Raw genomic sequence first — 22973 nt, 5'->3', positions numbered from 1 at the left:
AAATCAGGATAACAAACAAAGCAGGAGACTTAGTAACTATCAAAAGTAAAGAAGAACCTTGATACAAAAAAACAGACAATAATGCACATGTTCATGGATGACCAGAATCAGGGACACAATGAGACTAGAAAAGCCACTGTAAAGGCTAAGTATCTGAATGAATTTTTTACCAGGAAAGGACCTAGGCTTTAAGACAACATTTTGTTTTTCCTTTCCCCACAGCCTCCTTTACAGAAAAATTACCAAGTTCCATCACAGGAAGAAGTCTCAAAGAATAAATTATGTAGACAGGAAACCTAAACAGATCCACTACAAGCAGCCATCTACTATCAACTAACTAGAAATTCAGAACAGACTTAGAACAGACTTAAGGTATCAGAGGAAAAAAAAAAAAAAACCTGTTTACAAAAACCTACACTAAAATACAGCACTGTTACCCAAATAATAATTAAGAAATAAATGAAAATCTTGAGAAATCACTGGTGCAGCTCTGATCAGTTCCACCAAGAGTAACTGGAAAACACAAGTTAAACAAACAAAGAAACCAAACCTAAAATACTGGGAACAATACTCATAATGTAATGGAAAACTGTGATGTAATGTAATGTTCTGTAATAGAATGGAAAAGACCTCCAAAATCACTGAGGTCAACCTTAAAACTAACACTGCCAGGCCCACCACTAAACCATGATCCCAATGCCACATCTACACGTCTTTTAAATCCCTTGAGGAATGGTGACTTCGCCACTTCCCTGTTCCGATAATTTCTGTCATGATAAACCAAATTCCTCCATAATTGTTTTGATTTCCTCTGAGTGCATGTGCATGGCTGTGTAGATACATATACACACGTGAGTGTGTGGGTACATGTAAATAAAAGGAAATTTGACACATATTTACAAAAGCTAACTAAAACCAACTAGGATATAGTGCACAATCCTTTTGTAGCCTGAAAAATTACTTACAGAATAATAGTCTTGAATTTTGGCTGTCTTCCAATGTGAGAAGAATGGTATGGTTTTCCAGAAGTCAACAATGCATTCTACATTTACTAAAGAGCTGGAGAAGGCAGCAAACAAAAAAAATCAGTCTTGTCTGATGATACCAATGTGTTCATATTGGGAGAACTCCAAAATGTTAAGACTCAAACTCACTTATGGAAACTAGAAGGATTATTAGAAATGGCAAGATAGGAAATGGAATTTAAAACAAAAAGTAAAAAAAAAAAACCCTGCAAATTAAAAACAGAAAATAAGGATCTCTGAGCTACCAAGACCATCAGTGGAAAACTGTTAGCTGCATAAAGATCAATAAAACTTATACTTGGTATTCAAGAACTACCTAAAAGGAAAAAAAAAAAAAAATCAAAGGGAATTCTTAAATTCATATCAAAGACATACTATATAAAACAGTAATGCAACAAAAGTACTACATTCTATCACCCTCACATCACAAAGTACATCAATAGTAGGAGCACTGAAGAATATATACAGCCATTAAATGCTTTAGCACCATGGCACAGAAAGAACTTGTAGAAGCTGAGGTTTTTAATCTTGAAATATAGAAGTAAAAACATTATAACTGAAAAAAACCTTATGAAAATACACAAAATGTTAATTAGACTCCCTTTTGCATATTGCTAGACTGACAAAATCAAATTGCAAGCAGACTCCATTATTTCATATAGCATCTAAGCCATTTGTCAACACTGCTAGTGACAAATACTGTGATAACCTATTTACTCAGAAGAAAAAAGAAAATAAATCAACTTAAAATTATTTATCAGCCAAGTCATTAAGCCAATACATACAAAACAAATCTTTGTTAAGATACAGTTAACATCTTGCAGTTAAGATACAGAAAACATCTCAGTGCATTTCATAATTAACTTGGTTGCACACAGCAGGGTGGGAGCATTTGCTTTCACTGGCAGTGCAAAACCAGACTGACTCTCTCACCCTGAACAGCAATGCTCACACATCCAGGTGCAAGCCAGAGTAGTGAAACCAGGAGCAAAAGAAACAGTCATTTCAGAAGTGATCATGCTATTGTCTGTCCCCTTGGTGGTGTTCCCTCTCTCTGCACTTTCCCTGACAGGGATTAAACTAGTGTGGAATTTCGCTCACAGTAGGACACAAGCACATCAGCACACGACCCGATACTCAAGCCCCAGTCAGGCTTGATCCCGACTCTAGGAACGCAAGCGCACAGCAGGAAGCAGCACATGGCCACATAGCCTGAGAAATCTCATTCAACACACACAGTTTTTACATTTCATTATGATAAGAAAGATCTCAAAGATGTCTCTACAGCTTCAACTACAGCTCAGGGAGTGAAGCCCACACTGCTTCCTAGGACTAGAGCCAGAGCTCCAGAGTGCTCTCTGCACCAGTGGCAGGCAGAAGATGAATGGAATAGAGGTCTTCCCTTTTTCCAACATGAGAGGGAAGGGGCCAGCCTGGCAAGGAAGTACAATTCACTCCACAGGAAGAGCCTCAAAGGAAACCCATTTTCTGCCTGCACTTTGTAGGTGCAGGCCCACAAGGAATCCAACCTACAGCTAAAATTTAACTTAAAAGTGTCGAAGGAAGGAAGAAAGGGGAACCAAGGGTAGAGTAATAGAATTGCACTGAGTCTTCCAGATGCTAGGAACAGTCTTTTTAGAAAAACAAAAGTTTCCCCCGACCTCCAATGAAGAAGTATTCCCCAAAAAAGCCAAATGATCAGAAGTGAGTAGACTCAAGGTGTATTAGATGGGGAAACGCAGAGATAAATCCAACATCCAGCATAAATTATACAAAGATCCATCAACAATTTAGTCATACACCCAGACCTCCAACAGATGATTCATGGTGTTGCCACTGAAATGGCTACAAAAATCTGGGCACCAAATTCAAAGTACATTTCAAGCTTAGAATAAAGATGATCCCCCACTTGTTATTTAATCCAATCCTTACATTTGGTATTAAAATGCAAATTATTGCAGAGACACACAAGCTCTCAAAGTGTAAACTTAATTCTTTACGTTCTCCTGAGTATCATGGGGTTCCCAAAGCAAAGAAATGCTTCAGTATGACAGTCAAAGTATCAAGGCATAAACATGTATTGTTTCTAGGACACTAATATAATCTTTATAAATTAGATTATGATTGGTTTATGCTGCTCAGTCCTACCATACACCCACTTTAAACAGCACGTTGGATGGCTGGACTCAGCGTAATCCAAGATCTGAAGGAAATGTATATCCAAGAGAAAGCAAAAATAAATGTACAATTTAAGTAGAAACATACAAGGTCTATGAGAATGAATGTGATTTAATTTAATACAATTTGCAACAGCATAAAATGAGAATTTGGGTGGATATTCTCAGAGGCAGGATAGATCTGGCCTCACAAGAAGTATATGGACTTCATTAACGAGGGCTCTATTTTAAAATATTGAAACAAAAATACAATGCAAAAGTATCCTGTTGAGCATGGTAAAATTATAAGGTAATTTCATCAAGGGACTTAATCAACTTTGGCTTTCTTCCTGTGGCTCATCTGTGTCTGTTCTTCTCTACTTTAAAGAGATATTGAGCCAAATGCTGCTTTAACTCCAGTGTAAACTGGAGGTAGACAAAAATTTCCAGCAAAGAAAAATGAAAAAAAAACCTACCCAAAACCACAATGAATGTTTCTCAGCAAATGTTTTCTTAAAAGCTGAATGAAGAGGGTAGAAGGCATAAAGCCTGAGTAACACATCTGCTCTACAAAGAAAATTTCAGTATGTTTGAAATGTACGTTCTTAATTCAAAAATCAACTTTCTTTCTAAAAATTATGATTAATTTTCCACCAGAGAAGATTTCATACTTAAAACCTTTCAAAAACTGAGTTTTAAATGCAGAACTGATCTGTAATAAGTGCTATTATGAAATGGTTTTCAACATCAGGTGGATCTGAATAATGAACATATAGCAACTGGAGGAAAATTTCCAAGGCACAAACAGCAGGGAAGAACCTAATTGCTATTAAAGGTCATTGGGACTGGCAATCCCATTGCTATATGTTCTTTTGAAAATATCCTACTCTGAAACCTAACTACCTTAGCAACAATATCTTATTCCCAGAAGTTACATATAACTACACAGCAGTGGCTTCTCCAGACAAGTACTCTAGTCATTTCCCAATTCCTAGGACGTAATGTAAACCCTTTATCTCAAAATTAAAAATTTATCTAAAGGCAAAGTAATTTAAAGCATTAAATATTTATTAACATCAATAGCTAAATTCCTGACTCCCACCAAAATTAACGGAAGTTTTGTTTGAATAAAAACCACAGCACTGCAAGTGCCATTTCTCTTTCAAAAAAGCTGTTTTGCTTGAACAGTTCAGGATGCTTTATCATTATTATTACTGCAAAATGTCTGTCCAAATGATTACACTCATTTTCTAATGCTGCTTCTACTGTGCCTAGGAGACTTGTCACATGAGGAACACACAGAGGGTAATCTGATCAGGCAGAAGCAGAGTCTGTGAGCAGACTTTGACAGGATATCCATTTCAGTACCCAGTAAAAGACTTTCTAGAACTTCTCTGTTCACCTATAGTCTCATCTGCAAACTGCCCAAAACATGCCTCTGAAAGGTGTGTACAGAGCCAGACTTTTACCCATATTGTGAACTAAAACATACACACATTTCTCTAATCCCAGTATAGAAGAGCTCTACTAATTTTAGAATCACGTGGTGCCAAGTGTCATAGTTGTCAGATAGCTGGATACCTGAACCTCAGGCCAAACTAATTTAGTTTTCCAACACAATTAGGTTATGAACCCCACTTAACTGCTGATCTGTATTTATATGCATTGCAGAACACATCATTAAATACTGTAATTTCACATGTTAACTATGAAGCTGAACAATGAAGATATGTATAAAAGCAAACCAAGTTCAGAAGGGCCATGTGGCTATAATCAAGAGCAGATTTTGGCCTATGCCACTGGAAAGCCCATCAGAGGCCTAATCCTCCTTGTCTTACAGAAATAGTTACACTAATTGTGTGATTGCAGAATTTAACCCTCAATACATTTGCCTAGAATCTTCACCCTTTCACAGATTTATTGGCAGCTATCATCATCTTGTACAAAATCCAAGGAATTAATAGAAGTCCACAGCAAAATTATGTACTCACCAGATAAAATTAATCCAGGAACACAATGACTTGCTTTTAAAGCAGCTACAGCCAAATTGCAATACCCTACAGGAGGCCTGATTTTAGCAGGAATATGCCTTATCAAAGGATGAACTATTACTTGGGCCCCAGTCTTGGGAAGAGCCTTGCGTGGGTGGGTTTCCAAAGCCAGTCTTTCCCCACAAAAGCACCGAGTCTGCCTACACAGATCAACTTGTAAAATTTGGCTATTAACATGCCCTTCAGGATTTAACCAGCAGACTGAAGTGTCTTTGTAAGCATTGTTTCACCTGTTTGAAAGCTGGGTTGACTGGAAGCATTCAGTGCATGAATATTTTCACCCACTACAGAAAAACAAGGCTTTGTTAAATTAAACGGCTTTAATGATGTTTTACAGGAAACATTTCAGGCATGCAGCAATAAGCTGCATTCATATCTGACATTTACAAAATGTTATTATTTTAAGCCTGAACTTATAAAATACTTGCACTTAAATTCAAGCATGTGAATAAGCCCATTTTTATTTTACAAAGCATTTAATTTCAAGTACATGCTGAAATGGTGGAATAATTTCCTCAAATCAGGCATGTTTTAAATAGCGTAGGGGAAAAAAATACAGCATAATCTGGTTTCCAAGCAAAATACCACTAGAAATAAGCCAAGTAGAGCATAGAAAACAATTACTAACACCTCAACCAAAAATATAAACTGAGACAAAACAAGCCTTTTAACACAATAGTGACTGAAGTTTATTTTCCTTTTTTCTCTCCTCATACTTCACCATCTCTTGGTTTTCATCCTAAAAAAAAGAATTATGGAATATTCCTATGAGCTCTATTTAAAAGATGTTGCTGACTCAATGGGAATTGGGAAGTACCAGGAAAGCAACGAAGCAGACCTTTGATCTCCACTCCAATTCACATACCAAAGATATTTGAATCAATAGCCAAATTCTGTCTGCCCTAGTCAACTAAACAGGTACCTATTAAAATCATGGAGAAGCAGCTGCAGCTTATGTATCCCATCAAACTAAGCTTCAGAAAGTGCTACCCGAATCTCAAGGCCTTTACACAGACAAACCTCACAGAATTGCCCAATATTCAAGTTGTTCTTACTTTACTCCAAGACCTCTTCAACTTAGCTCAAGTGAAGACCTCATACAAGTCAAATCAGCAAGATCTGGTTCATATTTAGGATGAAGGTACTCAGGAAAACATCCCATCTCCAAGCCCTTCAAAAGTCAGAACTTCCGTTCTAAATAAAGAGGAATGTTGAAAGAGAGTAAACTGCAGGTTTTACATTTTTAGGCGGCCCAAGCTGTCCATTAATTTTGTCAAACTTCAGGCAGCACAAAAGCTATTATGTTTCCATCCCTAACTGAAGACAGTTTCTGTTGGGCTACAATTCTTCCTTCCCAGGAGGGTAACCTGCTGTAGGAAGTATGCTAGGAACATGGGAAATAACAGTGTTGTCTTGCTGAAGATTTGCACAGTGGCAAAGAAAGGATTAGGTGACACACAGCTGGATAATCCACGCCCACTAGTCAGCCAAAATAACTTTCCCATTTGAAAAAAACAAAATTTAAAAGTGATCAAGCCGAAGGCTAGATACTACCAGTATCTGAAAAGAGGTCAAAGAAAACCATCCATAGTGGAAACTACCTAATCAATTTCTCACTTCAGGATTTCCTTCTGCATTCAAAATCAGAACCCTGAAGCAGAAGATCCAATTAGTTCATAGCCAAGAGCCCAGAAGAGCAAGATTTCTGCTAAATAAAAATTCAGGTCCCCAACTTCAAAGCATAAATAAGGAAACTCAGAAACTCACATATTCCAGACCCAAGAGCATCTGTCATGGCGTCTCCTGTCTTTGCTCTATAAAGAAGATATTCTCTGAAGAATATCCCTGGACTAAGTCTGATACCTAATGCATTTAGGAGCCTCCCAGTTCCTAAAATGCAGCAGCAATTCATTTTCAGATGTATAAAAACCATTCTGCATAAATGCTCCCTTCCTGAAGTCAGCTCAAAGGAGCTGGACAACAGGCATCTATTGTTTTTATCTTAATTCAAAACCTGTCCCCACTGTCAGAACAGCTTTACTTGACACTACCCTCAATCAATCATTAGAACAAATTACATTGTCTCTGAACCCTACACAGGCAACAAAATGCATCAGATGACCTGCTAGCTCTCGTCCATCTCCAGTGTCTTTGTTCTCAGAATACAGAACCAGAGCTGTTTGCTGTGCTTCAGCTGAATGTGTAGTATTACAGATCTTTTTAAAGCAGGAGAGCAACACCAACAGTGAAACAGAATGTACCAAAGTTTAACAACCTCACCCGAGTTTTGCTGTCCCCAGTCCCAGACTTACCCCTCCTTCCTACAGACACAAGGAAGGGTTATGCAGCAAGCCCAAAGTAGCCAAAGGAAGTACTAATCAGGCACCCATTCCAAACAAAACATTCATGTGACACCTTTCCTAGCATTCGCAACAATTTAGTGAAAACCCTGAACTGCAAGACTGTATTTTTCACAGGCAGCCACCTCAAGCTGAATTTTCTATAGATGTAGATGTATAAATCTAGAACATTAAAAGCTCTGTAGAGCCCAGATAACCCTATATATTTAAAATTTTAAGGGCTTGCATAGTTAAAAGAACATTGTTGAATAACTACGATTTAGTCAACACTTAACTCCATGAATTAGCTCTTTTCCAGATACCGCAGTCACGCTGTCATTAACAGATGTGCCCATATCAAAAATGATGTCAAAATGGAGACAACCTAGTTACATAATTGTTCAAAATCTTTCAGAAAACAGTTGTTGCAACTGCTATTCAAATGAAAGTTTGCTACCTGAACTGAAAAATACATGAAAGAGTGACCATTTCAGAGGGATGATATATCCATATCTCAGTTTATTACTTCAGATTTATAGCAGAGGAAATCTAATGAACATACTGCATTTACAGCTTAAAATCATAATATTCAGACTTTTAATGCTCAAATAATAATGGCATGGAACAATATATTCCTCTGCCATCTGACAGAGATGGCATTTAATGTTTTAAAAATGAAATGTATATGAAATACTATTGGACACTGTCTTATTTAACAAGAAGGCTACAACTAACAATTTTATTACATTTTGTTCTCAGGCAATGGTGAGGTAACTTACAGAGCACCAAGAATAATTTCTTAAGTTCTTTACAACCTCCTAGAGAACTCAAATACAGTTTTTTGAGAAAAAGTTTAATTTTTAGTTATATTAACAAACATTTGTATTATTTCTCATCTTCCTATTCAGTCACAAACAAGATGTGAAATGTGTAAAATGCTACATATAAACAATACTAGATGTTTTATTGCCACTTTCATAATAAAGGTTTGCTTTCAAATTTTTAGAGGTACTACCAACAAAGAAGCAGTTTTTTCCCCTGAATAAGTAGCTTGATTTAACCTGATTTCTAAAACATCTGAGATAATGTGACTTCTTTTCCTCCATTAAAATGCTTTAGAAATACTGCCCAATAATTACTAATCAAGGGAAAAAAAAAAAAAAGTTGACAGCCAGCAACTGAGCTGACCATGGATCAGAAAACAACACTCTCTTCTCCCATAGCAAACAGCACTTCTGTGGTATGTCAGATTTAGCAAACAGTTGCCTAATTATTTACTGTCACAGCAAGAGACACGATCAGCAGACAGAATTTGGAGACACACAAATATCCTGCTTTCAACTGTTAAAGCAACAAGGTACTTGGTATTGCATGATCTTCAAGATCCGCAGCCTACTTTGGCTACAGAAACAGAGGAAGAGTAAAATTTCATTTTTCTGTTTGAAAAGGGCAGCTTTTATCTTCCTAAATCAAACTGCCTGAACATCTTAATGATGTGGCATCATACGATCCCAAGCCTTCCAAGACAGGCAACGAGTTTTGTACAGCTGACTCTGCTAGTTACAGTACTCAACAGCTGGTACATAGATAATTTGGCACCCTGATAATGGCTTAGATGAGTATGAAGCATTCTGCAGACTGTAAAAAGGAAAAAAAAAAAAAAGAACCATCAGCTTTAAAATTATATCTTGAAGCTCATCTTACAAAGTCAACATAGTTCACATTTGAGTAAGAAATTTACTAAAGGAGGTGTTTACAAAACTGAGAAATTCAGAGAAATGGCACTCCCTCTTCAAAGCCTATATTGTAGCAATTCTTTTCTGATTAGATCAGCTCCCATAGCAAGTCATCAGAACAACAACCGCTGTAGTGAAGTCATACTACTGGGACTCAAATGGGAAATCATGACTGGCTTGAAAACACATTTTAAAAAGTAATGTGTTTTCCAGGTTTCCAATATATCTTAATTAAAACAAGTCCAAATCTTTACCTTTGCTCCAGATGGCTAAATAAAGTCTACCTTGAGCAGCAAAACACAGCATACCAATATACCAAATAAGACATTAAAAACTAAGACAGCACATATTGGATCCTTCCATATAATTTCAGGATTTGGCCGTCACTGAAAATAGCATGTGAATGGACTCTGTGTTACTCCCACAATATGATATACTCAAATACTTTCAGAATGTGCTTTATTTCTTACAGAGAAGTAAATTAGTTTTCAGAGTTTATTTAAAATCCTACTGTTCCCCAACATAAAAAAAAATCAAACCTTTCAGTTCTTTTCCTGATGAAACTCCCATTGAAACAGGTGAAATTAGACCTAATCTCTTTCCCAGGTTTTTAAGCAAGTAATTGGTAGTAGAAGGAACCTTATTAAACCTAATTCTAGCAGGAAATAAAAGGTAATCCAAAGGAGAAAAACAAGTTTATTCAGCAGTTATTTACAAAGTAAACAGTCCACTAGCTCCAAAATTTTGCAAAAATCAGATCAGCTGCATATAAATTGATGATTTTAAAAAAGGAGAGAATGGAATAAAGATGTGCTTTTGAAGATGATGGCAACCATCAAATGGCAATTATTTCTCAACTGAAATGCACTAATGCATTTCAGTACAGAAACGGTGCACATGCTCCATAGCTGCATTGACACAATGGGCAACAGACACAAAGGAGTCATTAGTCAATACTGTTAATGACACATGAAATTGCAAGTGACACCAGTATAAAGTACACTCACACCCAACAAGTTCTCATAGTCAAAATAACCATCTGTTGAAGCTTTATTTTTCAAATACTACCACTAACAACACAGAATAAATAAAATTACTCATCAGTATCTTCAAATCAAGCTGTCTTAAACTATGCCACTCCCATTCCCATCAGTGGAAACCATTTAACAAAAATCTTCAGAACTGACTGAAGACAAACAGCTGAAAAACTACAGATATGAAATCTAGCATCTTATTCCCTAACATTACAAAAGGACTCAGCACTGCAAATGTCAGCATATACTGTGACATGCTGTAAAAACTATTTCAGGGATGAAGGTTCAGTATGAACAGTTAACTCCCTTTCTCACTTGAATTAAAATCAGAGCTGTAACACTTTTGATAAGCTTCTTCAAATTTAGTACTAGCAAATGTACTGAAAAACAGCAATGAATCATCCAAAACCGTCCCTTCCATCCCGATGCTTAAAAAATCAATGTAATTTACATTTCTAGCAAGATGAATTTAGCTGCGTGCATCTTCGTCACGATAAACGCCTTTTTCCTTATTTTTCTGCATTCGATGAAGAAACTGAGGTTCTACACGGACTAAGCTAATTCTTTGCCCTAGCCCAAATAAACAAACAAACAAATAAAAAGGTAAAAATAAACAGAAGCTTTAAATACAAAAAACACATCGAGACATAAATCACTGTGTCCGCACTGCACTCGAAAAGCGACTTTTAAACACACGAGAGCGCCTGTCACACGCTGGTGAGGTGACACCGTATTTATATTTATAGCACAAGCCGCCCACGTCCGTTCCCCCCAGACCGACCCACGCAGGAACGTGAGGCCACCAGTCCTCCCCACCTGGCCGCCAGCGCCTCCCGGGTCCGCAGTCGCCACACCCGGTGGGGCGAGCGGCTCGGGCGGGTGCGGCGGCACGGCGCGGGGAGCACTGCCCTACCTTTGTATCTCTCTAGGACATCTTCGTAGGCTTGCAGGTACTCCTGCTCCTCGGCGTAGAAATACGCGCCAGGGGAGAGGTAGCCAGCCATGGCCGGCAGCTAGCCCAGCCCTGCCCGCCTGTGCGGCTCCGAACGGCCGGCAGCCTCGGGGGCGGCACAAGAAAAGCCCCGGCAGCAGCGGGCGGGGGGCGGCGCTGCCAGCCCTGCCGAGGAAACGCCCCCGCGGCCGCTCGGGTTTCGGTAGCCGCCCCTCGGAGCGCGGAGGGGGCGGCACCAGCCCGGCGGCGGCCGCCGCCTCCCCGCCGCAGACCCCGGCTCTAGCCCCATCGCCAAGGCACCGCCTGCGGGGCCGACGAGCTCCACCGCCGCCTCCCCCCGCGACGAGGAGGGTGGCGGCTGCCGGGGCGGGGACGCGACGCCCGCAGCACTGACGGAGCCGGTGGGGACACTGCACTCACGGGCAGGGACCGAGCAAGGAGGGACCCCAAGCCGGCAACCAGCCGGGGTGGAGCCCCCGCTATCCCGGCGGGCGCGGCCCCGCCGCAGGTGTCACCGCCGCGCCTGCGTCCCCCCGCTGCCCCCCAGCCCTGACCCCGCCGCCGCGCCCGTTCCGGAGCAGTCCCTGCTGCCCTGCCCCCGGCCCGCCGCTCCCCTGTCCTGCGCACCCTGCCCGCGGGGGGCGGCGGCGGCGAGATCGGCGGGCGGCCGGGCCGGCTCCGCAACCCCCCCACTCGCGGCTGCATCCTGCGGCTGGTGCGAACCCGGCTCCGCAGCGCTGCCCCCGCTAATAGCGCCGCTAGGATGGGTTACCCTGGGAAATAGTGTCCCGGGAGAGCACCTACGGAGGCGCATATATAACCGGGGTGGTTGGGGACCGCCGCATCCTTCTGGGATTCGTTTACAGGCGGTTTCCAGCTTTCGCCAGGGAGATGCGGACCTCCGTCCTATTTTCGACATCAGTTGTCGCCGGGCCGCGGACCAGAGCCCTTCAGCGCCTCCGGCACACCGGGGCGGCTCCGTTCCGGTCCCCGTCCACCCCGAGCGCAGCCCCAGCCCCGAGCGGACAAAGACCGGCGCCTGGTCCCCCGCCCCTCGGAGCATCATCGGCCGCCGCGGCCTCTCCCCGCGCTGCGGGCGGTCCCGCGCCGCTTCCACCCAGGGCGGCCGGAGGCTGCCTCGGCCTTGTGGGCCGAAAAAAGCGCCGGCCCCGCTGAACCGCCCCCCGCCGCGGCTGCAGCCCCCGGCCGCTGATGCGTTTTCGCATGAAAGTTTAATGGGCGCACCTGCGCGTGTTTCGGCTAGCCTTCCACACGCATCAGTTCACCCAGCCGGAAAAGGCGGCCAAAGAGCTTAGTCACCGCCCGGTGGGGCCGCGCTCTGGAAAAGAAGGGATGGGGGTCCCTCTGGCCCCCGGCCGCCCCCTGCCCGGCTGCCCCCGACCGCGCCTTACCGGCGATGCGCAGCACGGCCCGCTCGGCGGGGTCCAGCACCGAGCCGCCGTGGATCTTCCGCTTGGACCGCTCGTGTTTGGGCAGGTTCCAGGGCAGCGTGTCCCCCGGCGCCGGCGACACCGTCCCCGACCTCTGGCTGAAGTCCTCCTCGTCGGAGAAATCGGCGGAGGATGACATGGAGCATCGGTAGGACGCGTTGCCGGAGCTCTGCACGGGGAGACAGACAGACAGACAGGGTGCGTGGGGAGCAGCTCGGGACGAGGGGCCTCAGGTGGCGCCGGCGAATACCCGCCCGGCGTGGCGTGGAAAAGCATCTCACGGGAAAAGGAGGATAGGGGAGAAGGCCGCCGCTCACCATTGCTGTGAATTTAGAGGGGAAAGGCGTGCGTGTGCGGAGTGCCGAGGGTGATCCTCCAAAAAATAGCCGGTCTTAAGCGAGAGTGCATTTGGAGGGATGTCGGGGTAGAGCCGTGGCCTCCGGCTAGGCAACCAGCTCGCAAATGAGCCTCCCACTTCCCCAACAATAAACCCAGCAGCAACAACAGCCGAAAAAAAAAAAAAAAAAAACCAACAGCAACCTTCCCGGCTACAGATCGATGGCGTTTGGCTCCCCCGCCAGGACAAGGGGGAAATTTGCCATCACCGAGATACTGGTAAATCCGCCCCTGGGACAGACCCAGGCCCGCCAGGAGCCAAGGCCGGGCTCTTTTATTACCGCCCCGGGCCCTCTCCTGCCCCGCGTTCCCGGGGACAGCCCGGCGCGGCTGGCTAACGGGGACGGAGGGGAGCAGGGAAGGAAGCAACACAATTTCTCAGAGCAGCCCCTTTGGGCAGCAGGGCACGATGGGCAGCCTTCGGTCACACTTTGCCAGACGGCTTCGGCAAACAAACGACTGATCTCGGCGTTTATAGACTGTATAGACTTTTAGGCTTCCCAGCTACTCAAAAAAGAACTCTTCCAGAAACGTAAATAAACACTGATGCAAGTGCAGGGAGAGGACTGCTGTCATTTCTGACTTCCCTGTTTTTGGTAAAGTGGGAACAGAGATGTGTGAACAGTAGCAGTTCGGCACCATGTTGAAATTTAAGGTACATCATTAAACACAGGTTATCAGGATACAATGGACAGCAAGGTGCTATTCTTTCTACTCTGTATTTTCTGATTTCTGTAAGGGTTTGTGGTTTCTCCAAGGCACCTGACAAGAAAATGATGGGTTTGATTTGTCATTTTATGTGGGAGCTACTGTTACAACCTTTCAAAAGTGCAACCTGATGCTCGTCCAATTATGTTAATTTTAGGTGTGTGCTATTGTCAACTTTTACAGGTGTAGTAGAATCATGGAATCACAGAATTGTCTGAGTTGGAAGGGACCTTTAAAGACCATCTAGTTCCAACCCCCTTGCTGGGAGCAGGGACACCTTCCACTAGACCGGGTTGCATGAAGCCCCATCTAACCTGGCCTTGAACACTTCCACAGCTTCTCTGGGCAACCTGTTCCAGTGCCTCACCAACTTCATAGTGAAGGATTACTTCCTTGTTATCTAATCTAAATCTACGCTCTTTCAGTTTAAAGCCGGCATATTTTGTTACACAGCAAGAGCTCCTTTCAGCCATTCTAGATTCCAGATTTGATACTAAACCAGATAGTATTTTAGACTTGTACTTTAGCCCTTTTCTTAACTTTATTTTTTTCTATTAAGGGGCTTAAAGGGTGCCTTTACTTAAAGAAGAAATTTGTACAGTGATTGAGATCTGATAAAATTTATTGTTGCTGTCTGAATTTTTTTACTGTCAGTTGTCATGGGAAGTATTTTACCCATTAAAATTCAGAATCTGCATAATCCAGAGAAACGACATGATGCACTCTTTGCTCTGCGTAGAATTAACAATAATATACAGTTAAATAATCTGCTATAATAAGAGGAGATACTTTATTAGCATTTTTTCCTTCTGACCCCCTTCACTTCTATCCCAATTCTCTTTTCTCCTTCTACAGTAGTCCATGGTGATGTTCAAAATGTGAGAGTTGAGAGGGAGGGAATGAATACATAAATCAATTAACCAAATGCTTGTTCACTGTATTGTGACGTGGAGAGAGCAAAAGGTAAGTGCAGAAAAACAGAAACATGAGATGTCTGATACCAGCTCTGATTGCCTTCATAATTAGTTTTAGCGCAGAGAATATTTTGCCGTCAGTTTGTATAATAAGCTAAAACTGGATCTCATAAAGCAGGATGGTCATATATAGGTGTCTTCCTGATACAAGCTGGAAGTGCACAGCTTGCTGCAGGGCACTTTGCTGTACCAGCTGGGCCTACCAGGGCCCTTCATGTGCTTAGTCAGGGATTGGGTTCCTTTGAGCCTGTCCTTAGCTCAGATTTTGCCACAGAAGAGAAAGTGTTGCCTTTAATCCCAGCTCTGAACATCCTGCTTCAGGCCTGTACTTTCTTTTTGCTGATCAGAAACCCTCAGTATCTTTGGATCACACAGACCCACAGAGACAGATTCTGGCTTTTAGGTTGTTCACCTTTTGCATTTCTAGCTTATAATATGAAAGTTGGAAAAAGCCCAAACACAGTGTTGTGAGGTGCTATAGCAAGAGTTTGTTAGTATTTATATAGCAGCTTGAAACATGCAAGAATAAAGTACAGTAGCAATTACTATTGAAGTTTTGGGGGAAACTCTCAACTCTCAGATTTATACTTGAAAGTAAGCTATAAATTTTATCCAGTAGAATTTCCTTTTCTCAAAAGAGTCCTTCATAGCCCATTATTATTTTTGATAACATCTCCTCCTACCCGTAGAAGCCAAAAGCACTGTGAAGTGGTCGTTCATTATGCACCATCAGTCTATTGAGACGTCAAGTTTAGGGAAAAGGAGTCTGCCTTTTAATCAGCTCTGCTACAATACTGGAAGATAAGCTATGTGAGAAGAAGCCACTCACATATTTTATGAGAAATCAAGCTGAACAGGCAATGGTAGAGCAGTCTTTGGCATCTAAGTGCATTACAACTAGCTATCTGCTTTTAAGTTATCCTACCCTAATTAATACATGCAGTAACCAAATGAACAATCAAAACCCACTTTAGCTTTTAATTCTTCAAGAACCATGTTGTTTCATTTTTAGAACAATGTTCTAAAGCTCAGGAAGGAGTTTTTCATAACAGCAAAATCTAGAAAACATTAAGAAATTTCAACTTCTAACTTAATTACAGTCTACTTTCTTATCCAGCATGGAGATACTTCTGAGTAATGCACACACAGGTATTGAGCACATAAGTATTTTTGACTTTGCTATTCCAAAGATGTTTATAATGAACTGGACAACTTTGCTTGACTAAATTAACAGCTTTGATAAGAATTCTGTAATTGTTCCCTTTTCGCACAGGCATTGTTCAAAACGTGTACCATTCATCCCACTGGACTCTATGTTTCTAGCATACACATTTTCCATGATACAGGTGTAAGTCCCAAATAAGCATTCCATTATCAGAGCAACATATTAAGCAATTTTAAAAACAGGAAATAATGCAGAACATCTGTACTCTTCTGAAAAAGGTTCCTGGCCAATCAGGACAACACGTGAGAAAAAAAGGCTATCATATTCTGTTAAAATCAAAATAAGTAACGCCCTTCTGTTATTTCTCTATAAAGCACATTGCTGTGCGCAAGTGGAAAACATAACAGTAATAATACACAACGCTTTTGGGGGCGCTACGTGAGTGAAGTGTCTTTTATATCCACTAAAATATTGATCATCCTTACTTAGCCTATTCTTAGGGACTTAGCAAGGGTCAGAGCTTGACTGCCCTTAGCTTGACAGCCTCTAAGGTCACAGCCCAGTTGCTATAGCTGCTTCTTCTCTGTCTCCGATTACACATTGCTGCTGCTCAGCAGCCTGAAGGCCTCTCTGCAGCCTCTGTCGCTGCTCCGCAGGAGCGGCTCCATCTGCAGCGCAGTTGTGCGCGGGGCAGCCTGGGCGCCGAAGCCCCTCGGTGTCCCGGGAGCTCAGCCAAGCGGAGCTGGCAGCGTGCAAAGCCCGGGACTGCCGTGGCCCGGTTCGCTGCTGGTGCCGCACGGGGGTGCGCAGCGCACACGAGTCCCCGGGAGCGGAGGGCTCCGCGGCAGCGGCGCAGCGAGAGCCGCGCTCCCTTTGCCGCTGCCGACGGGCTGCTGCGAAATCAGGTGATTGCAGCAGCCGCCCGAGAGTCAGGCTTGCAACTGTGCTGTAAAAGCGAGCTGGTTTCCAGTAACGGGGATGATTTCAAAGAAACATTTAGTATACTTCTTGTAAGAGGGATTCGGCCAAGTTCCAAGGCATGATTTCCCTCGAGGGAAAGCAGTGTTGTTTGTCATAGGTGAGGCGCTGCAGAAGATCAGGTGGAAACTGAGTGGAAGATGGTGTAGCTGGCAAATGCTGTAGAGTAATGCACACCATCAGAGACCAGGTAAGCCACCTGTAAATAGGAGCTGAAAGGGTCAAGGTGGGCTGTACACTGTTATGCCTGGGTGAGGAAGCATTAGCCGAGGTCAGGTTTTAAATTCGGTCAGGCAAACCAGCTGGGAAAAGCTGCCACAAGGCTGACACCAAATTATCTTCATTTTGCAAAAATTCCCCAGCCCTATGACACATCAGAGATTGTGCTGGCCCGCTGAATTCTAATCAAATAGCTTGTACTTTCACATTTTATCTTTAAGAAGATTGTCCACTGCAGTGAGCCCTTTCATGCTGGTTTTTGGAAGCTGTGGGAAGTACAGGTCAATACTGACTGACATTTAGTTTGCAGTTTAGTTATGAGTTATTTATATTTCACTTACACTAAACTATCTCAAAATTCCTGGAATATATATATATTTTTTTTTTTAATTATATTCATTGAGGGAAATGGATAAAATATCAACAGAAATGAAGCACTGGAATGATTTTAGTCAGTGTGTTTCAGCAAAATTCCTTCTAATTTAAAATAATTTAGAATATCAATTGAAAGAAACAGGCTATTTTTGTCCTTTAACATCCCAGACTGAATGATATTAAAGTGGATCAACTTTTAAAGTAAAATAACTTAACAAATTTAAGACAAAATCTAGGGCAACTGAATGTTCCCATTAGTAAATCTTTACCACTTTAACCTGATTAGATGATAATGCAATGCAGAATACAAAACATCCAATGTATGTAATGAGGCTATGCAAGTCCCTTGGGACTGCATGTTGTCAGAAATGATCAAAATTCAAAACAGACACACAAATGAAAGTACAAACAAGGATATGTAAAACCAATGATGATGAACTTAAAAAAAATCACCACTGTAAATGCAGATATAGGAAATTAGTATTTTTTCTCTGGTTCTGTGCCACTCAGGAGGACACCCATACTTCCAAGTGCCTATGTTATCAGGAAATACAAAAATTACTGCAGAGTTTCTGGGTTTGTATTTAATGTTATAAAACAATAAGCAGAAAGCAGGAAGGCAAATACACATCTGAAAATTCTGAAACTCCTGGTCACCCAGGGTCTGGCTCTGTTAAACTGTCTTTGCAAACAGGTAGGCTTTTCAAACACCAAGACAATATCTACTTGCTTTGCTGAGAGAACTTAAGTCTTTCTTTCTAAAGGCAGGAGAAGATGGAAATAAGCATTCAGTGTTTATTCTATCACATGCATTTTTGAGTCTTTGATTTTATTTACACAAGGAAATTCTGATAGTTTCTTAGGCTTTCAAAAGAAGGTGGGGCATTTTCTGGATGCTAGTAGAGCAATCTCTATCGTTCCCCCACTTTGAAAATAACATTACAGATGCAATTTTCCTGGAAGAAATAGGTTATTTGAGGACATGAAATTCAAAATGGATAAAGAGCTAGATCCACTTATGCATTTGAGTGTTGCAATTCAGTTTTGTAATATCCAACTATGTTTATTGGATAGCCACCTACTTACATATCTAAAAGTGATGTGATGCAAAACTGAGCTTTTGGTAGAACCAAGTAGTCAGAAAAACTGGTCACTCGGGATGATGAAGCATCTCATTCTTCAGGGACATAAGGCATACCCAAACCTTCTTCTGAAATTGGTCCTCAGTCATCTTTCATAACAGCAGACAGCGCTAGTGTCTTTTGATCTCTAAGGGAAGTGGCAGTTTGTCTTTTTCTTATTATCAAAAGAAGCTTGAGGCCTAGGCTCAGACCCTCATCTCCCAGCAACCAGTCTGAAGACTATTCCTCAACAACCTCCTGGTTGAGGAAAAATGTTTAAAAAAAATAAAGTTTAAGATTTCTAGATGTAGAATGGGAAAAGAGGAAGGAGCATAGCCACATAGGAGCACGCAGTGCTCTGGGGAGATGGAAGTGCTGGGCTCTGATCCCTGCTCTGATGACTGCTTCTACATTCTATTTTAAGTAGTAATTGGGTAAAATATTGAAGCAGTCCCTGAATGGGACAGTGCAGTGGGAGCAACAGGAACCACTGTGCAGCTCATGTATGAATTCTGCAGAAATACACCAAATTACAAGCACTTATTGGTCTGAAGTGATACCATCTTCTAGTAGCTAAAAAAAGAAATTAGTGAATATTACACTACAACAAGTAGAGTTTCTGCTTTCAGGAGCAGAAAGCTGGTAAATGCTCCACATTTGTAACTCGCTGTTAACTGTGAGATTGGGCTGAGGGATCAGATACTGTCAAAGCAATCTTCACAGATCTCAGCAACATCCACCAAGGAAGATAGTCATCAGAGAGAAAAACATGTATGTTGCTGTGCAAGGAAAACCTGCTTGTTATTTTTTCTTTTTCAAATGAATATGTTGAAAAGCAAGGCATACTTCCTGCAGTGTAACCAAGACCTGCATGCAAGTGGGGCCAAGCAATATTCAGTTTAATAACTGTGTCAAAGCCATTAGTTCTTTTGAAAAGCTTCTTAGTAAAACTGCTAGCAAAAATGTGAATTCTTTCTGAATGTCACTTTAATAATATCATCAACACGACAGCTATGATATGTTATGTATTAAATCCATTCCTTTATTCCTCATCTATTTCCTCTACTTCATTTTTCAATATGAATTGCAGGATTTAATCTTGGAAGAGCTTACCTACATTATAGAAGCCAAGAGAAAGGCACTGAAGATTTTGCAGATGTGGAAATAATATTTTGAGCTCTGAGTATCTGAGAATGGAGACAGCATGGAGAATAGGTATTTTAGTTAAGTGTTATGCTAAAACCGTCAGGAAAATATCAGTGCTCTTCTGTTGTAATTATCATTATCTTGTTTCAAAACTAATGCTTCCTATATTAGTATCTAAAATATCAGTATTTCATGTTCTCACAATGATGAATTATTTCTGTATAAGAAATGTATATACCTTACATGACTTTCGAATGTAACTGTTGTAAAAAAACTTCCCATTATGTAAAAATAAATTTTGAATTAATTTTTAATTGCAGCTATTTTGTTTTTATTCAGATATGGCAGACCCTGATCCCCCTGGGCTGCCAGACACAAAAGAACATAACATGACAAAATAACTAAGATTTGAGGAAGGCACACAGAGTTTTATTCTGCCTACTACACCTATGAGGCCAATCAAGTAACAGAGGAAGAGTCTGGAATAAATCATCTAGCTTCAAATCCTTTTCTCAACCTCCTAAACCTTTCATTGTGGACAGTATTCTATTATATATTTATGTTTTAATAGCAAAGTAAATTACTCTTGCTATAGAAGGTATAGCAGGGTATGGAAACACTCTGGAAAGCAAAGAGCAAATTAAATTTCTAAGTAGCTTTTGAACCTCTGATGGGCAGAGATTGTTTTCAAGAAAAAATAAAAAGAGGACACAGAAGAATTTTTTTTTAATGGCATGAAAAAAATCTGAAACAGTAGTACTGATATTCTGCTTTTAGTAATAACAGTTAACACTCCTGACTTATAAGTTTCCCTCCTTATAGAAATAAACAAGTTTTCAACCGTTTCAGTTCCATGTTTTAGAACTAAATTTGAAGCAATCCAGCAATCAATCAACATTTAACTATATGAAAATACATATTCTTATAATTACATACATACTACTATTAATAATTAAATTATGAGATTTTCTCTCATAAAATCCATTTTGAGTTTCCTTAAGTTTGCTTGAAAATATTCCCTTCCCAAGGTTTAATTTTCTTTACAACTTTTAGTCAAAGGCTGACTGAGAAGCCTGAGAGCAAGATTATGAAAACATCCAGTAGTTACTTGTAAACAGTAAAAAATATCCCAGTGATCTTTTTTGAGAAGACTGGAGGCTTTGGGATGGATACTTCAAATATGAATATGCTTTAAGCTAGACATAAGTCTTTTGCCATCTTTGTTAAAAATCTGTCTACATTTGTCAGAGTGATAAGTCTTTGAGGTATAAATATCATCTGCTATGCCTGACATCAGGGAGTGTAAAGTAAAGCTTTTAAAGTTTGGGTTTGATCTCTCTACTCTGACAGGAAAACTGCTGCAGAACCTCCTGCTGTCTTGATTACAAGTGATCTTCTAGCTGCCACCTCAACCTTATTCCTGGTCTTTTGGGGTTTTTTTGCAACAACAACGTTCATTTCCTTAAATAACCTTTTTGCTTCCTCAATGTATTCATAGCCTGCATTCTATCTCCTCTCACCTTTTTTTTGGTTTTGCTGAGCAAGTTAACTTCTTTTAATCTCTCCTCACCTGCTAGTTCTTCTTTGCAAAGGTAAATAGTTTGATTTAACTATTCCTAGTGTTCAGGTAACTACCAATGTTATTTTACCAAGTTTATTTTTTTTAACAAGGCCATGTTCAAATTTCCCAATTAAAATGTCTTCAATGTATAATCTAAAATCCCTTCAGATTGGCACCCCCTAAACAAAGACTCTCTCAGATCTCTTTAGATCTTCCAGACCAATACCCCACCATCACAGAATGACGAAGCAAATTTCACCCTCACACTCTTACCTCCACCCTCGGGACACCTGCCATCCCCACCGAGGAGCTGACCAGGATCCTTCCAGCTTGGAGATCCAGAGGAAAAACTAATCTTTGCATTTAATCGTTGCTTGCCATGGTTTCAGGTTGATGGCAGTGTGGACAAGAGGCATGGAGAGCGGGGGGGGCAGGCACTAGACCTGAGAGGCAGGAGGCTGTTTCTTTTCTGCTCTCCGTGACTCGCTCAGCCGTGCTCAGCCAGCAAGAGGAAGAAGCTGTATGATGTGAATGTAGAGAGGACAAACACCGGAACCGGCATGCTGGAGGAAAGGGCTGGAGAAATACACTGGGACTGACAGCCTGAGGGACAAACACAGAGACTGTCAGAGTCTGGGAGCCGCAGCTGAAAAGCATTCAAGGGAGCAGCAGACTCTGTGGATAAAGACTACAGGAGAAACAGACCTGCAAGGTAACTGCTGGGATTAGTAACCATCAGCGCTGGAGGAAGTGCACTGGGGGAGAGCTAAGGATCTGACATGCTGGCATGAAACTGGTACTGCCTCAGCAAGAGGCTTTGAACAAGGTATTTTAATGAACAAGGAGGGTATGAACTGTGTGTGAGAACGTTTCAGAGAAGACAGACAAGAGCCAAGGAATGGAGTATGCAACCAGAGGCTGCAGGGAGGCACAGAAATCAAAGAGACTGCTTGAACAAGTGCCTCAGAGCAATGAGAGGACTGACCGGTAGACCTGGGAGGGGCTGTGACATGAAGGAGTGAAACAAGAACTGACAGAGCAAGAGCAGAGGGGCCAAGGTCAACAGAGGAGTGAGGACTCGCCAGCAAGGAAGGAGTTAGCAGTGGGCAGAAGCAGGTCAGGAGCAGGCTGGAGGAGACATGGCAGAAAGAGCCACACTTGGGAAGAATGAGCACAGGAAAGCACATTCCCTTAAGAAGTCTGGAAGGAAAGGGAAATTTCACCCCAACTCTGGCCATGAGCAAATATCTGAGAGTTCCTCTAGAAAAAAAAATACCTCTTCCCCTGTGTTACTGATTCATATGAGGAATACAAATGCCATCAGTCTCTCCCTGCAATCCAACAGAATTTTCCATACTGTAGTCAAAGTGTCAAAACCTGCCAATGAGCTGCACAGCAGAGCTTTTCCAGTTTGTTTTTAACAACAGTAGGAAATTAAACACAAAGTTCCTGTTAAAATACTTTTCTTAAGGCCGAAAAGATAAGTACTAAAATGTTACCAAATCCCAGACTTAAGGTTCACCATGCAGCCTTGGTTCAGCCAGTTTATTTGTATATTATGCTGTAGTCATAATGATGTGATCATA

General features: G+C 41.6%; 1 protein-coding gene across 4 annotated transcripts in view; it reads right to left on the bottom strand.

Moving 5' to 3' along the window:
• DST (dystonin) overlaps positions 1-22973 on the bottom strand; it is a 291637-nt gene that overhangs the window by 244877 nt on the left and 23787 nt on the right. For 2 of the 4 annotated variants that reach the window (XM_069011406.1, XM_069011407.1), the window contains exon 4: positions 12706-12913. In XM_069011406.1, coding sequence (XP_068867507.1) covers positions 12706-12913 — 208 coding nt within the window. Of the gene's footprint in view, positions 1-11254; positions 11395-12705; positions 12914-22973 lie in introns of those variants that run through there. The other 2 variants (XM_069011403.1, XM_069011404.1) reach the window with 1 other exon arrangement.

The sequence above is a fragment of the Aphelocoma coerulescens genome, chromosome 3, assembly GCF_041296385.1.
Source record: "Aphelocoma coerulescens isolate FSJ_1873_10779 chromosome 3, UR_Acoe_1.0, whole genome shotgun sequence".
Taxonomy (NCBI): Eukaryota; Metazoa; Chordata; class Aves; order Passeriformes; family Corvidae; genus Aphelocoma; species Aphelocoma coerulescens.
This window is presented reverse-complemented; position numbering and strand designations above follow the sequence as displayed.